This window comes from Eimeria acervulina, genomic scaffold (genome assembly GCF_000499425.1).
Source record: "Eimeria acervulina Houghton genomic scaffold, Eah_scaff293, whole genome shotgun sequence".
NCBI lineage: Eukaryota > Apicomplexa > Conoidasida > Eucoccidiorida > Eimeriidae > Eimeria > Eimeria acervulina.
In genome coordinates, this window is record NW_013549910.1 from 19,033 (window position 1) to 35,143 (window position 16,111).

Consider the following 16,111-nt stretch of genomic DNA (forward strand, 5'->3'; position numbering starts at 1 on the left):
CTATAAGCAGAGGCCTGTCTTGGGTTTGCTTCTCCTGTTAAGCTGCTTTGTTAGAAACTCTTATATATGCTGCACCTTAGCCGCAGACTGCACTTCAAAAGCTTTGTTGTCTCCTTATATTATCTGTCTCTTCTCCTTCCTGAGCTTCTCCTCTATGTTTTTTTTGCATGCGCCTTCAGAGTAAGTGAAGACAGAGAGTCATACAAACCCTCTGCCCCCATCTCTGCTGCTGCAGCTAGCCACAGCTTGCTGCTGCAGCGAGCAGCAGAAGGAAGCTGCTAGTCTGAGCCTAAGGAGCAGCATATATAAGAGTTGTGTATACAGAGTAGTTTAACAGAAGAAGCAAATATAAGAGATCGCCCTGCTTATAGCGCTGCTGCATCTATCTGTGGGGTGCAGCAGCAATATAGTTTGAGGTGTATCCACACCTGAAATTAGTTTTATCTCTGTTTTATTATTATAATTATATATTATCATCTTTATAACAACTGCAGGTTATGAGCACTTCTGCTAGAAAGGAGAGATGAAGGGGCCCCCAATGTTATAATATTTAATTAAAACAAAAAAAATCAAAAAGAAGAAAGCAGCAAAAAGGAAGGCAGCAGAGAACAGCAGCAGCGGACCGTTGGACAGGGGGCTGTCCTGCTGCTGCTGCTGCTGCTGTTGCTGCTGTTGCTGCCTGCTGTATCTTCTCCTTTCTTCTAATTAAAATACTTCAATATGCATGCATACAGTTATTAATTACTTTTTCTTGTTTATAGAAATAAATATACACAAAGACTGTCTACTGAAGTCTACAGACAAACTGCAGGCGAGGCGCCCCCCAGGGCTTACAGCAGCAGCAGCAGCTGCTGCTGCTGCAGCTGCTGCTGCATCTGTTTTTGTTTTTGTTGTTCTTTCTTGGGGTGTTTGCTGCTGAGGCTGTGCGCTGCCTCGCTCTCCTTCATGGTTGCTGCTGCGTACACGCCGCTCAGCAGCTGCAGCAGCAGCAGCAGCAGCAGCAGCAGCAGTTGCTGCTATCTGCAGCATCACACACACCCAAGCAGGGCCCCCTGTCTGCAGAAGCAGACTAAAACGCGAGAATGCTGGGGCCCGGGCCCATGCCTGCTGCTGAACCACCGGGAGAAGCTGCTGCAGCAACAGCAGCAGCAACAGCAGCAGCAACAGCAGCAGCAACAGCAGCAGCAGGTCAGGAACCTTATCCTTCAGCTTTGCCAACTGCCACGGCTTCACCGCGCCTTAGCAAGCGATCAACACCTGAAAATGAGGGTCCAGTGCCCAGCAGCAGCAGCAGCAGCAGCAGCAGTAGAAGCAGCAGCAGCAGCAGCAGCAGCAAGCTTGTTGGCAGCAGCAACAGCAGGCTGCTTAGCAGCACAAACACCTGCCGCGTCCCGATTTTGCTTAAGGGAGACGCAGACTGCTTCGTTGCTGTCAATGTGGGGGGCCTAGTGGCCGTGCCTTCTCTTGAGCAGCAGCAGCAGCAGCAGCAGCAGAAACAGCAGCAGCAGCAGCAGCAGCAACAGCACGCCGCTTGCTGCTGCTGCTCAGAGGCCAGAGGAGACCCCAGAGCTGCAGCATTTTTAGTTACTGCAACTCTCTTTGTAGACGGACGCAGAGCAGCACCCCCATGCCTGCTGCTGCCTCCCATGCAACAGCAGCAGCAGCAGCAGCAACAGCAGCAGCAGCAGCAGCAGGGCGCATGCAGTGCAGCGGAAGTGCAGCACGCTGAAGCAATCACCAGTGAAAAGCAGCTGCAGCTCTGGCCTCTCCCCTGCCTCCACAGCTTGATTGGTTTATCTTCCTGTTCTGCTGCTGCTGCTGTTGCTGCTCCTGCTGCTGCTGCTGATCCAGCAGCTACTGCAGCATCCACTGCTGCTGCCGATCCACTGCAGCGTAGCGACCGAAAGGACGCAGCAACAGCAGCAGCAGAAGCAGCAGGACCTGCTGCTGCTGCTGCAGCAGAAATATCATGCAAACAGCCGGCTAGTCAGATCGCCAAAGATGCGGTAGGGGAGGAAACAAGCAGCAGCAGCAACGGCAGCAGCAGCAGCAACAGCAGCAGCAGCAGCAGGTGCTGCTGCACGCACTGCGGGGTGAACTATATCTCGTTGCAGCAGCTGCTGCGGCTGCCTGTGAAGATATCTGCATTGCCGTTAAATGCTTTGCTGCTGTTTGGAGTGTACGTACATGATGGCCTATCTGCTGCTGCTGCTGCAGGTGCACCCTTAGCAGCAGCAGCAGCAGCAGGAGCAACAGCAGCAGAGATCGCAGCAGCAGGAGACGGCTGGAGACTCTTTGGTGTTGCTTTAATGCCTCTTCATGATGCTGCTGCATGCGTGAAGCAAGGGAGGCACTTGCTGCCAATCCACTTGCTGCAGCACTACCTGCCGCTGCTCCCCCTCAGCAGCAGCAGCAGCAGCAGCAGCAGCAGCGTGCAGCTGCAAAGCCACCTCCAACAGCAGCAGGCGCTTGCAGCTCTTAGAGATGCCACGCTGCCTCTGTCGCTGCAGCGGCTGCAGTGCAGCCCCCCAGATGCAGCAGCAGCAACAACAACAACTGCTGCATCAACGACAGCAGCAGCAGCAGAGTCATTTGGCTGGACAGCAGAGACCGTGTTGTCGCTGCTGTGCTCCCCGAGTGGAGTGGCAGCAGGAGAGCAGCAGCAGCAACGGAAGCAGCAGCAGCAGCAGCAGCAGCAGCTGGAGCAGCAGCAGCAACTGCTGCTTGAGAGAGTAGAGATCGAAGCAGCAGCAGTTCGCTGCTGCCGGCTGCTGCACTTGCTGCAGTGTGGGGTGGTCCCTCCTGCTGCAGAGGCGCTGGATGCAGCAGCACAGCAGCAGCTGCAGCAGCAGCTACAGCAGCACCTGCTGCTGCTGCAGCAGCTCGCCCAAGCAGACTATGAGGAGGCGTGGCTTCATATTGCTTCTGCAGCAGCAGGCCCAGGAGCGGCTGCCCCAGCAGCAGCAGCAGCAGCAACACCATCATCATCATCATCAGCAGCAGCAGCATCAGCAACAGCAACAGCAGCAGCAGCAGCAGCTCGCGTGCCTTTTGGGGGTTTTCTTTACGTTGAGGTTCCTTCTTATGGTTTGCCGCTGCTGCACGGGGAGCTGCGTTTGCTTCGTTCTGGTGCTGCTGCAGCACTCGGCTCAGCAGCAGCAGGGCTGCAGCAGCAGCGACAGCCACCGCTGCTGCTGCAGCAGCCTGCTGCTCTTGGCAGCAAAATGCCTCTTCCTCTCTTTTACCCACCACGAATAAACAAAGCGCATGCAGCACCCCCTGTAGCTCCTGTGGAAGCAGCAAAGCTGCTGCTGCTGCAGCAGCAGCAGCAACAGCAAGAGGAGCTGCTGCAAAAGCGGCAGCAGCAGAGAGCAGAACTGCTGCTGCAGCAGCGGCTCCAACCCAAACAACCAGAAGCAGCTGCTGCACCACGCCAACCCGCAGCAGCAGCAGCAACGCCAGGTGCTGGAGCATCAGGCACAGCGACGGCAGACTCAGAAGCGGCAGCAGCAGCAGCAGCAGCAGCAGCAGCGAGTCCTGCTCCGCGTAACTGGATGAGCAGGACTTGGGGCATTGCTCCTCTGGCTCCGGTTAGCGCAGCAGCAGCAACAACAGCAGCACAAGCAGCAGCAACAGCAGCAGCACCAGCAGCAGGATATGAACGACAGGCTGACTATGCAGTTGCAGAGAGCAAGGAGGGGTACCAGCGACAACCAGGAGCAGCAGATGCGCGCGAAGCAGCAGAAACAGCAGCAGCACAAGCAGCAACAGGGGCGGCCGCTGTAGGCCTTGACGGTGCAGCAGAAGGCTCCGCTGCTGCTGCTGCTGCTGCTGCTGTAGGCGCCGCAGAAGGAGCAGCAGGTGCCGCAGGGGACCTATTGGCAGCGGGCCCGCCGGATGAAGAAGGCACGCAGCAGCAGCAGCAGCAGCAGCAGCAGCAACAGGACGAGCAGCAGCAGCGCAGTTGGAAGCTGCTGCTGCGCAACCCATCTGTTGCAGAGCGGCTGCAGCGGCGGCTGCTGCTGCACGATGCCTCTTGGGGTGTCACTCATCCGGCTGCAGCACGGGCTGTACAGGCACCTCTTCACAGCTCTTCCTGTATGCTATTGCTGCTGCTGCTGTTGCTGTTGGAGCTGCTGCTGTTCTTCCTGTTACTGGTGTTGCTGCTGCTGCTGCTGCTGCTTCTGGAGCTGCTGCTGTTGTTGCTGCTTCTGGCGGTGCTGCTGCTGCATGCGGTTGGGGAGATTCTGTGCTTAGCGTGCGCGTGACTATCATGCGGGGTTGCATTCCTGCTGCTGCTGCTGCTGTTGCTGCTGCTGCTGCTGCTGCTGCTGTGTTGCTGCAGCAGCAACAGCAAGCCAACTGCCGCCTGCGACCGTCACCCGAGCCTTTCAGCGGTCTTTCTTAGGGGGGGGGCCCTCAGGCGCAGTGCCTAAGGAAGAACGTACTCTACTATGGGCATACAGGTTTGCTGCTGCTGCTGCTGCTGCTGATGCTGCTGCTGCTGCTCTTGATACTGCTCTTGCTATTGCTCTTGCTATTCCTCTTGCTGCTACTCCCGCTGATGGTGCTTTTGCTCCTGCTGCTTCTTCAGCTGCTTCGGCTGCTGCTGCTGTTCCTGCTGCTGCTGCTTGTGGCTTTGCTTCTGCTGGTGTTGCTGCGGCTTCTCTTGCGCTGCCACTGCAGTCTTTCGTTGCTCTTCCCGTTGCTGCTGCTGCTGCTGCGTTTGTTTGCTGCTGCTGCAGACATCAGTTGCTGCGGACCCCGTTCGCATTGCCTAGGCTGCTTCAGATTGTCGATTGGAGCAGCAGCAGCAGTGGCAGCAGCCCTCAGCAGCAGCAGCAGCAGCGGCAGCAGCAGCAGGAGGCGCTGGAGCTGCTGCAAGAAGTAGATGCTTCTCTTTTGTGCGTTGAGGACATCCTGGGTTTGCTGCTCTTTTCGACAGAAGTAGAGCCAGCAGCAGCAGCAGCAGCAGCAGCAGCAGCAGCGGCAGCAGCGGGAGGCGGCCATGGCCCTGCAGCGGGTCCCAGTGTTGCTGAAGCGCCCAGCAGCAGCAGCAGCAGCAGCAGCAGCATTGCTGCAGCAGTGCATGCAAAAGTCAAGCAGCTAGCAGCACAGGGCATTGATGCTGCACCTGAGGAGGAGGTTCTTTTCTTTATGCAGCAGCTCGTACAACTCATTAGGTGCTGCTGCTGCTGCTGCTGTTGTTGCTGCTGCTGTTGCTGCTGCTGCTGTCGCTGCTTCTGCTGCTGCTGCTTTTCTGTTGTTTCTGCTGCTGCTTCTCGTCCCCTTGCAACATGCAACTGCTGCTGCTGCTGCTGCTGCTGCTGCTGCTCAGGACAGACCAGCACGTGTGCTGCAGCGGTGGCCGTTTATCTGCTGCTCTCATTCGCCGCTGCGCAGCAAATTTGTCTCTGGCTCTCAGCTTTTATTGGCTGCTGCAGGCAGGGAAGGAACATTCGGTTAGCTGCTGCTGCTGCTGCTGCTGCTGTTGCTGCTGCTTTCGTCTCCTTTTACTGCTGCTGCTGTCGTTTCCCTTTGCTGGTGCTGATTTCGTCGACAAACCCTAAACCCTAAACCCTAAACCCTAAACCCTTTTTGCGTTGGAGTTCAGGCAGACGGCCATTTGTATGTGCGGGCGGAGCAGCGCTTCCTCGACTGTCTCCGCAGAAGGAGACGCCGTCTATACACCTCAGCAGCACCTCACCACAAGCAGCAGCAGCAGCAGCAACAGCAGCAGCTGCACCCCCGTGTGCGGCAGCAGGCCGAAACAGCGGATAATATCCTGCGGCTTCTTGAGAGACAGGTGCTGCAGTAAAACCACAAATAGCAGCAGCAGCAACAACAGCAGCAACAGATGCTGCTGCTGCTGCTGCTGCTGCAGCTTCTCCGTGGTGTAGCTGCATTTGCGTTTGCTGGTGCTGCTGAGGTCTCTGCTCCTTCCGCTGCTGGTCCTGCAGTAACTGCTGTTGCTGCTGCTGCCGCTGGTGCTGCTGTTTGATTGCGTGTTTGGGATTGCTTTGTGCTGCTGCTGCTGCTGCTGTTGCTGCTGCAGCGGGCGCTGCGCAGTTTGCTGCTGTCGCTCAACACGAAGCTAAAGTCCAGGAGGGAGAGGGTAGACAGAAGATCAGAGAGACTGAGGTTGCTGCTGCAGGTAAGGAGACGGCACCAACTGCTGCTGCTGTTGCTGCTGCTGCTGTTGCTGCTGCTGTTGTTGCTGCTGCTGTTGTTGCTGCTGTTGCTGAGGCTGCTGTTGCTGCTGCTGTGTTTAGTTTTCATATTGCCCACTGTTGCTGCGTGATGCCTCATCTGTTGCTGCTGCGGTGTTGTTTTTGCTTTTGTTGCTGCTGCTGCTGCTGCAGCGGCTGTGCCGGGATGGCTTTCGGTCTCTGCTTCCGCTGGTGGAGCAGCAAGAAGGTGCAGACCTGCCGCAGCAGCAGCAGCAGCAGCAGCAGCTGTTGCTGCTGCAGAAGAGTGATGAAGGCTCGCTTGAAAGGGAAGCTGTGGAGGCGGATGGGGAGCATACTCAGACACAAGTTGCTGCTGCAGTTGCTGCAGCAGCAGCAGCAACAGAAAATGCAGAAACAGCAGGGGTCCCCGCAGCAGCAGCTTCTGGAGGCGCAGGTGCTGGAGCAGCAGCAGCAGCAGCAGCAGCAGCAGATGGTGGGGTGGCTGCTGCTGAGGGGGTCTCCGTTGTCGAGAGTTTGCTGCAGGCCTGTGTGGGGGGGCCGCAATCTGCAGCAGAGGCAGCAGCAACAGCAGCAGCAGCAGCAGCAGCAGCAGAATACGGTATTCCTCTGCCGTTTGATTCTTCTTCTGTGCTGCTGCATATTGTTGCTGAAGATTGCTACGTAATGAAGAGCAGCCAGTACCCATTAGTAATAAGGGGTCTTATATATCAGCAGCAGCAGCAGCAGCACCCGCAGCAGCACCCACAGCAGCAGCAGCACCCGCAGCAGCAGCAGCAGCAGCAGCAGCAAGGGGCCCTTAGGCTGCAGCGCTTCCTCTATAAAGCTGATGATGACTTGCGACAAGATGTTTTGATGCTGCAGTTAATTTCGTACATGGATCGTGTGCTGCGCCTCTACGGCTTAGACTTAAAACTCACTCCCTACAAGGTTAGCTAGCTAGCTAGCTAGCTAGCTAGATAGCTAGCCAAATAGATAGATAGGTAGATAGATAGATAGATCAAGTGGCTAGCTAGCTAGCTAGCTAGATAAGGAGCTAGCTAGGTAAGTGGCTAGGCAGCTACATTGGTAGATAGATAGATAGGTAACTGGCTGGCTAGCTAGCTAGCTAGCCAGTTAGATACGTAGCTAGCTAGCTAGCTAGCTAGCCAGTTAGCTACGTGGCTAGCTAGCTAGCTAGCCACCTATCTATGTGTCTATCTAGCTGTATAAGTAGCTAGCTAAGAGGCAATTAGTGAAGCAGCAAAGGGCTGCTGCAGTTGCAGCGTCTGCAGCAGCAGCGTTTTCAGGGCTGGACCTCCCAACAGTCAGGGTTTAGGGTTTAGGGTTTAGGGTTTAGGGTTTGTGTGTGCAGGTTGTTGCTTTTTCTGCTTCTGACGGGATGATAGAGTTCTTGGAAGGCTGCGTCTCCTTCGCTCAAATTAAAAGAGAAAATAAATCGCTGCTCTCCTACCTGGAGTCCCTCAGCAGCAGCAGCAGCAGCAGCAGCAGCAGCAGCAGCAGCAGCAGCAGCAGCAATAGCAACAGCAACAACAACAACAGCAGCAACAGCAGCAACACCACCAACAACAGCAACAGCAGCACCAACAGCAGCAGCAGCAGCAGCAACAGCAGCAGCAGCACCAACAGCAGCAGCAGCAGCAGCAACAGCAGCAGCAGCAGCAGCAGCAAGGAGGAGTTGAAGAGAAATTTTCTTGCTTCTTGTGCTGGGTACTGCGTCGTAACATATTTGCTGGGGATCGGGGATCGGCACCTCGACAATTTGCTGCTAAACACAGACGGAAAGATGCTGCATATTGACTTTGGGTTTATCTTAGGAGAAGGTATTCAGCTGCTGCTGCTGCTGCTGCTGCTGCTGCTGATGCTGCTGATGCTGCTGCTGATGCTCTTGCTGTTGCTGATGCTGCTGATGCTGCTGCTGATGCTCTTGCTGTTGCTGATGCTCCTCCTGCTGCTGCTGATGCTACTGCTCATGCTGCCGATGCTCTTGCTGCTGCTGATGCTGCTGCTTTTGATGCTGCTCTTCATGCTGCTACTGCTACTTTTGCTGCTGCTTTTGCTGCTTTTGCTGCTGCTTTTTGTTACTGATACTGGTGCATATGCACCTTGTGCTGCTCTTGCTGCTCCATGTGCTGCATGTGCTGCTGCATGTGCATGTGCATGTGCTGCTGCATGTGCTGCTGCTGCTGCTGCTCAGACCCTAAGCCGTTTGCTCCAGCGATGAAGATATGCAAGGAAATGATAGAAGTTGTGGGGTCCTTGAACTCTGCTGAGTTTTCTTACTTTCTTCATTTATGTTGTTTATCTTTTAAGTATTTGAGACTGCATGCACATCCGATCTGCCTTTTGTTGGAGTGTATGACCACCTCAACGCTAAAAGACATCGTTAAAAACCTCGTCAGAATACCCGAAAAACAGCAGCAGCAGCAGCAGCAGCAGCAGCAGCAGCAGCAAGTGCAGCAAATGCAGCAAGTGCAGCAGCCGAAGGTTAACGGGACGTCGCCGCCGCTTGTTGCGGAAATTGCTGCTGCTGCTGCTCCTGCTGCTGCTGGTTCTCCTCCTGCTGCTGCTCTAGCAGCAGATATTTCCTCTGGAGCTGCTGCTGCCCTGCAGCAGCAGCAACAGCAGCAGCAAACGCAGCAGCAAGTGCAGCAGCAGACGGTACGTGCTGCACCGCCAGTAGGGGTCCGGCCCCCAGAATATAACGGGGAGGCTTCAACAGCAACAGCAGCAGCAGCAGCAGCAGCAAATGCAACAGCAGCAAGTGCAGCAGCAGCAGCAGCAGCACGATCGGGAGGAAGTTGGGCTCCTAGTTTGCTGGGCACAGCAACAACTGCTGCATGCAGTCCGTCTCCTGCTGCAGCCCCTGCACCCCCCACCGCCAGCAGCAACAGCAACAGCAGCAGCAGCAGCAGCAGCAGCAGCAGCAGTGGGTGCCGTGTGGTTTGTTCAGCTATGGAGAGACTTAAGCGACGCTTCTTTCTTAATTACTCTGACGAAGAAGCAGAAGCAGCTCTCGTGTCTGTTATTTTAAACTCTGCAGGCTCTCTTCTACCTGCTGTCGTCGACAGACTTCATGAGTGGGCTCTCTACTGGAAGTAATATATTTGCTGTTTATACTGTTTTCAGCAGCAAATGCTGCAGCAGCAAATGCTGCAGCAGCAAATGCTGTAGCAGCAAATGCTGCAGCAGCAAATGCTGTAGCAGCAAATGCTGTAGCAAAAGCTGCAGCAGGAAATGCAGCAGCAGAAGCTGCACCAGAAGAAGCTGCAGAAGCAGTAGCTGCAGCAGAAGCTGCTGCAGCAGAAGCTGCTGCAGCAGAAGAAGCTGTAGCAGGAAATGCAGCAGCAGAAGAAGGTGCAGCAGGAAATGCAGCAGCAGCAGCGGAACAACAGGTGGAGCAGCTGCTGCTGCAGCTGCTGCGGTGCCAGTGGCTGCAAACGGCTTCCGTATACAGCATACTTTGCCTGCTGCTGCTGCTGCTGCTGCTGCTGCTGCTGCTGCTGCAGTGTTTAGCAGCAAGGCGCTTGTTGATCGTCTTCTTTCTTGCGGTTGGATCTGCATCCGTTTGCAGCAACCCAAATCGCGTTATTTATTTTATCTATTTAATTTATTTATTTATTTAATTTAGTTATTTATTTTATTTATTTATTTACTTACTGTGTCTTTACTTGTCTATCTATATGTATGGATGAATGCATGTAGATATATATATATATATAGCTATCTAGCTAGCTAGCTAGCTATCTATCAATCTATTTAGCTGTCTATTTATATATCTATATATTCTATCAATCTATTTGTTTATCTATCTATATATTTAGCTTTCTATCTATATAGCAAGCTTGCTAGCTATCTGTCAATCTATCTAGCTAGTTAGCTATCTATCTATCTATTTAGGTAGTCAGCTATCAAGCTAGCTGGCTATCTATCTATCTAGCCGTCTATCTACCTAGGTAGCTAGCTAGCTAGCTAGCTAGCTGGGCGAGTCCCTTAGAACGAACACCACCTACAGAAAAATCGCCGTTCAGCTAGCTGGCTAGCTGTATAGATAGCTAGCTAGCTGTACAGATAGCTAGCTAGCTAGCTGTATGAATAACTAGCTCGCCAGCTGAATAGCTAGCTAGCTAGCTAGCTAGCTATACAGCACTAGCTGAGCTCGCTGCCCAGGTGTACAGGGAAGAAACCCTCTAACAAGAAAGGCTCGAACAGTCGCCAGTAGGGTTTAGGGTTTAGGGTTTAGAGGTGTCTGCGCATATGCACGGTGCAATCAGCTATGTTCCGCAAGAGCGGAAGATATATATGCAATTTACCCTCCCTTAGATACAGGTTTGCTGCTGCTGCTGCTGCTGCTGCTGCTGCTGCTGCTGCACATTTGCTGCTGAAACGCCACAGCAGCGGGAGCAGCAGCAGCATCAGCAGCAGCAACGGGCAGCAGCAGCAGGCCGCAGCAAAGCAGAGGAGAAACCCAACGGAAAATACATCCGCCGCAGCTGTCTCAGATTTTGCTGCTGCTGCTGCAGTACGTGCTGCTGCTGCTGCTGCTGCAGCAAATGCATAACCCTCTTCTCCTACGAAAAGACTCCACCCCCTAACATTAAAACGAATTGGCATCAGGCAGCAGCAACTTGCTGAAGGCTAGCTGCTGCTGTTGCTCTTGCTGCTGCTGTTGCTGCTGCTAGAGTTGCTGCTGCTGCTGCTGCTGCTGCTGCAGTAACTGCAAGCAACGACAGCAGCCAGACAGCCACTCCACAGAAACCCCTGTCCATACACCTCAGTATCTGGGGTTTAGGGTTTAGGGTTTAGGGTTTAGGGTTTAGGGCACCCACCTTCAGCCCCAGGAGGAGCAGCAGGAGCAGCAGCAGCAGCAGCAGCTGCAAACAGCAGCAGGAGCTGCTGCTGTTCGCTCCTGATGCTTCTTCTTGCTGCGTGCATTAATCAAAACCTAAAAATAAAAAATATTTGCAGAAGGAAGTACCCGAATACGGCTTCCTCCGGGAGGTGAGCAGCAGCAGCAGCAGCGACAGCAGCAGCAGCCGGAGCAGCAGCAGCAGCAGCAGCAGCAGCAACAGCAGCAGCAGTTACTTAAGCCCCAATAAGCGGGGACGCAAATGCCCCGCTGAGGTCACTCTTCTCTATCTAAACCCTAAACACTAAACCCTAAACCCTAAACCCTAAACCCTATCCAGTTTATTGCTTCGTGGGTTTACCAGGGTCATAAGACGAAGGCCCTGCTGCAGCAGCAGCAGGGAGCGGCGGCGACAGCAGCAGGAGCCGGCGCAGCAGCAGCAGCAAACCCCTAAAGAAGCTGCAGCAAGAGAGCATACCTTAGCAGCAGAAGCAGCAGCAGCAAAAGAAGCAGCAGCAGCAGCAAACCCTCTTTTTGATTTCGCCGCCAGAGGCAGGAGACAGCAGGCAGATGAGCCCCAAGGGACCGTGCTGCAGCAGCAGCAGCAACAACAACAACAACGAAAACAAGAGCACAAACAAAAGAAGCAGCAGCAAAAGCAGCAGCAGCAGCAGCAGCAGCAGCATTCGATAAAAGAAGAAGGAGCTCTTCTTGATGTGGACTCTCTGCTGCTTCTCCTCTGCTGCGGCACTGCAGTCTGCCCCCGCTGCATTTGTATTTGCTGCTTGCTGCTGCTGCCCTTGCTGCAAGCACAAGCAGCAGCAGCAGCAGCAGTAGCAGCAGCAGCAGCAGCTGCTGAAGCTGCTGCCCCACACCGCAGACAAAGGGGGCTCCACAGGCTGCCGCTCTTGCAGCAGCTGCGGCAGCAGCAGCGGCGGCAGCAGCTGCAGCAGCTGCTGCAGCAGCAAATACGCAACCCGCTGCTGCCTCCTAGCCCTAACGTAAATGATAGACAAGGAAGGGGGCCCCCCTAAGGGGCCTTCGAATGCAGCAGCAGCGCATGCAGCAGCAGAAGCAGCAACGCATGCAACAGCAGCAACGCATGCAACAGCAGCAAAGCATGCAGCAGCAGCAACGCATGCAGCAGCAGCAGACCATGCATCAGCCGCGACGACCAATGCAGCAGCAACGCATGCAGCAGCAGCAGCAACGCACGCAGTAGCAACGCATGCAGCAGCAGCAACAACAAATGCAGCAGCAACGCATGCAGCAGCAACGCGAGCAGCGGCAATACAAGCAGCAACAGGTGCACAAGCAGCTTCTAAACACGCAGCAGCATCAGAGGCATCGTCAGCACCACATGCAGCATCAGCAGCAAATGCAGCAGCAGCAAATGCAGCAGCAGCAAATGCAGCAGCAGCAGCAAATGCAGCAGCAGCGGATGCAGCAACAGAGGAAGCAGCAGGATATGCAACAGAGACGGGGGCCCCAAAGAAGAGAGGCAGTCATGTTTTTTTAGGTGTAGCTGCAGCAGGTGCTGCAGTGTTGCTGCTGCTGCTGCTGCTTTCTGGTGGTGAAGTATTTGAGCAGGTGCTGCAGGAGGAGTTGCTGCGCGATTCTGCTGCTGCAGCAGCAGCAACAGCAGCAGCAGCAGCTGCTGCTGCTGCTAAGGGCATCTTGCGGTGGCGTGCTCCTGTTGCAGACTTGCTGCAGGAGCAGGTGCTGCAGCAGCAGCTACTCCACCACGACTTGCTGCCCCTGCAGGAGCAGCAGCAGCAGGAGCAGCAGGAGCAGCAGCAGCAGATTGTAAGAGTAGACGGTGCAGGTTTTCCTATGCTTCCACCTAAAGAGGGTGCTTCGAGTGTATCTGAGCATCCGCTGCTGCTGCAGCACACAATGCAGCAGCAGCAACAGCTGCTGCTGTTGCTGCAGCTACAGCAGCAGCAGCGGCGGCGACGCGCAGCATCAGATGCGAGGGCAGCGCCCTCAATGCGCGTTTTACAGTCTTTAGTTCAAGCGCATGCAGGCGCCCGAGCTGCAGCAGCAGTAGCAGCAGCAGCAGCAGCAGCAGCAGCTCCAGCAGCAGCAGCAGCAGCGGAAGACGAAGAAGATATTGAAGAAGCTCTGCTGCGAGAGGGCTGGGGGGTTGAAGCAAATAAAAGGTTAAAGACAATTCGTCTACCTAAAGATTTGCGTGAATTGCTGCTAAGCGAGGGTGGCGTGGGGCTGCAAGAACTGCTGCTGGAGGCGAGCAGCAGCAGCAGCCGCAGCCGCAGCCACCGCATGCGCATCAAGGGCCGCAGCCTAATCCCTCGTCCCCCCAGCAGCCCCACAACCACCCCCAGCAGCAGCAGCAGCAGCAGCAGCAGCAGCAGCAGGAGCAGGAGGAGAGGGATGCATATAAGCTGGCTGGGGCAGCGTTTGCTGGGTGTAGATGTAGAAAGCAGCGGGTTGACTCCTCGGCGTTTATTATCATCGTCAGTTTATCTTCGAGCATATAAGCAGATAAGCGAAGCAGTGCAGGCACATAGGTTAACAAGAGCTGTAAAAGTAGGGGGTCAATACTTATACCCTTGGAGTGTATTCACATCTAGAGAAAGAGAGCAGCTTAGACTGATGGCCGATCAGCTTAAATGGCTGCCGAAGTGGATCAAGAATCATAGAGTAGCTAGACGACCTCCTGCTGCAGTTTTAAAGAATTATCTTCCTGTGCAGAAGCCTTCGTTTGGCGACAAGTACGGGGGCCCCGGACCAGCAGCAATGGGTGCAGCAGCAGGGGTTCGATACACCTGGTTAGGGCATGCAAGCGGTGTATTATCAATAGACGGCCTGAATATTCTGATAGATCCTGTATTAGGCGATGATATTGTAGGGGCTATGAGCGAATTAGCTAAAAGAGTTGTCAAGTTTGTTAATACAAAGTTCTGCGGTAGCCTAGGCGAAAGGCTAAGAAGGGCACCTATAAGGATAGGCGAGCTGCCCTCAGGGCTTCATTTAGTTATATTATCACATAATCATCAAGATCATATTATGGAGGGTGATATCATACAGCTTTGCAAGACTCATAAAGCTAGGTTTAAACATATTATGTTCTACGTGCCGGAGGGTGTTGCTTGGTTGTTTGTTAAGCACGGATGCTCGCCTAAGAGGGTCTTTGAGTTCACCTGGGGCGAAACACGTACTATATCTTGTACACCTAGACGAGGTGTATATACATGCATGGACGGCGTTTGGTCAAAGTACTCCTCTTCTCCTTCATCTCCTTCTGCTGCTGCTCCACCTGCTGCTGCTGCTGCTGCTGCTGCTGCTGGTGGTGGTGGTGGTGCTGGTGGTGCTGCATCCAATGGGGGGAGTAGTCGTCAAGGGTTTGCTGCTGCAGCTGCTGCTGGGCTCAGCAACAGCAACAGCGGCAATAGTAATAGTAATTACGGCAACAGCAGCAGCAACAGCAGATATCGCTCGCCTTATCTTTATTCGAGACGTTATAACACCACAGTGTCTGATGATGCAGCAGCAGCAGCAACACCAGCAGCAACACCAGCAGCAGCAACACCCCGTCCAGGGTTGTTTCGTGGTACTCGTTGGGGCATTAGCGCAGCAGCATCATCATCATCATCAGCAGCAGCAACATCACCAGGCGGTGCAGGACAGTTTCCGGTGCAGCAGCAGCAGCAGCAGCAGCAGCAAGACGTGCAACAGCAACAGCAACAACAACAACAACAACAGCAGCAGCAGCAGCAGCAGATGCAGTATATAGATGAAGTAGATGAGGGATTAGTAGATAACTTTAAAGTAACTTTCTTCGCCAGTGTACACTGGAGCGGGAGAAGCGCAGCAAAGACAGATCATAACACTTCGCTGTGGGGTGGTTTTGCTGTTCAAGGGCCTCGTCATAGTTTCTTTTACGGCGGGGATACAAGTTACTTTAAGCGAGACTTTGACGAGTTTAAGAAGATAGGGAGGCTGCTAGGACCCTTTCATCTTGCTGCTATTGCGATAGGTGCCTACGAGCCCAATGAAGACTTACGCTATCAGCATGCAAACCCTCAAGAGGCTGTTGCTTTGTTTAAAGACATTCGTGCTGAAGTTGCTGTTGGTGTACACTGGGGTACTATGAGACTCTCTGCTGAGAACCTCTTCGATCCGATGCTAGAGTTAGAGTGTGCTCTTGTCGGTGTATCTCTACGAGCATGCAGAGGAGAGACATTACCCTCGCCTTTACCTCCTCCTGCTGCTGGTGCTGCTGCTGCTGCTGCTGGTGGTGCTGCTGCTGCTGCTGGTGCTGCTGCTGGTGGTGCTGCTTCCACTCCTAGTACGAATACCGGCGCAATTGCAGCACCTGCTGGTGCTGCTGCTGGTGCTACCAGTGCTGCTGCTGCTGCTGCTGCTGGACAGGGGATGCAAGCAGCAAATGCACCAAATGCAGCAGCAAATACACCAGACGGGCAGAAGGCAAACGCTAAACGCGACAAACAGAAACAACCCAAGGGTGATGCTGCTGCTGCTGCTGCTGCTGCTGCGGAGCACAGCAGCAACCAAACAAAGACAGGACACGCGGCGAAAGGCTGCAGCAGCAGCAGCAATGGCGGCAGCAGCAGCAGCAATGGCGGCAGCGGAAGCAGCAGCAGCGGCAGCGGCAGTGGCAGCGACAGCAGCAGCAGCAACAACAGCAAAAGCAAAAAAAGCAGCAGCAGCAGGTACGACACTACCGCTACCTCAGGCACGAGTAGCCTCAGCAGCAGCAGCAACAGCAGCAGCAGCAGCAGCTCGGAGATGAGCGATGAAGAGCGACCGCCGCATCATCAGCCGCGGCGGCAGCACCACCATCAGCAGCAAGAAGAACAATCAGAGACAATTGTTGCTGGGTCTACTGTTACTGCATGCGTCTTAGTGGAGCCTGAGCCTGACATTCAAGCACCCCCTGTATCTGCTGCTGCTGCAGCAGTTGCTGCTGCTGCAGCAGCAGGCCTTGGCTACGGCCGCACCGCAGGAACACCGACTCTGCTGGGGCAGCAATCTTCACCTGCCACCCCTACCGCCAGCACCAGCAGCAGCAGCAGCAGCAGCAGCAGCA

At 54.5% G+C, this 16,111-nt stretch overlaps 2 protein-coding genes across 2 annotated transcripts in view; both read left to right on the top strand.

The window, feature by feature from the left end:
* Positions 1-1,082: 1,082 nt before the first annotated feature.
* EAH_00031220 (phosphatidylinositol 3-kinase, putative) lies at positions 1,083-9,290 on the top strand (the record flags this gene model as incomplete). Its single annotated transcript, XM_013396112.1, has 7 exons — positions 1,083-4,098; positions 4,424-5,183; positions 5,339-5,462; positions 5,615-5,806; positions 6,363-7,118; positions 7,543-8,011; positions 8,386-9,290. 7 exons carry the CDS (start codon positions 1,083-1,085, stop codon positions 9,288-9,290), a joined length of 6,222 nt encoding a protein of 2,073 aa, XP_013251566.1.
* A 2,752-nt stretch (positions 9,291-12,042) lies between these two features.
* Positions 12,043-16,111, top strand: part of EAH_00031230 (hypothetical protein, conserved) — a gene marked incomplete at both ends in the record, with an annotated part of 4,216 nt that continues 147 nt past the window's right edge. Inside the window, one exon of the mRNA XM_013396113.1 lies at positions 12,043-15,960. Within this exon, the coding sequence (XP_013251567.1) occupies positions 12,043-15,960 (3,918 nt within the window). The remainder of the gene's footprint in view (positions 15,961-16,111) is intronic.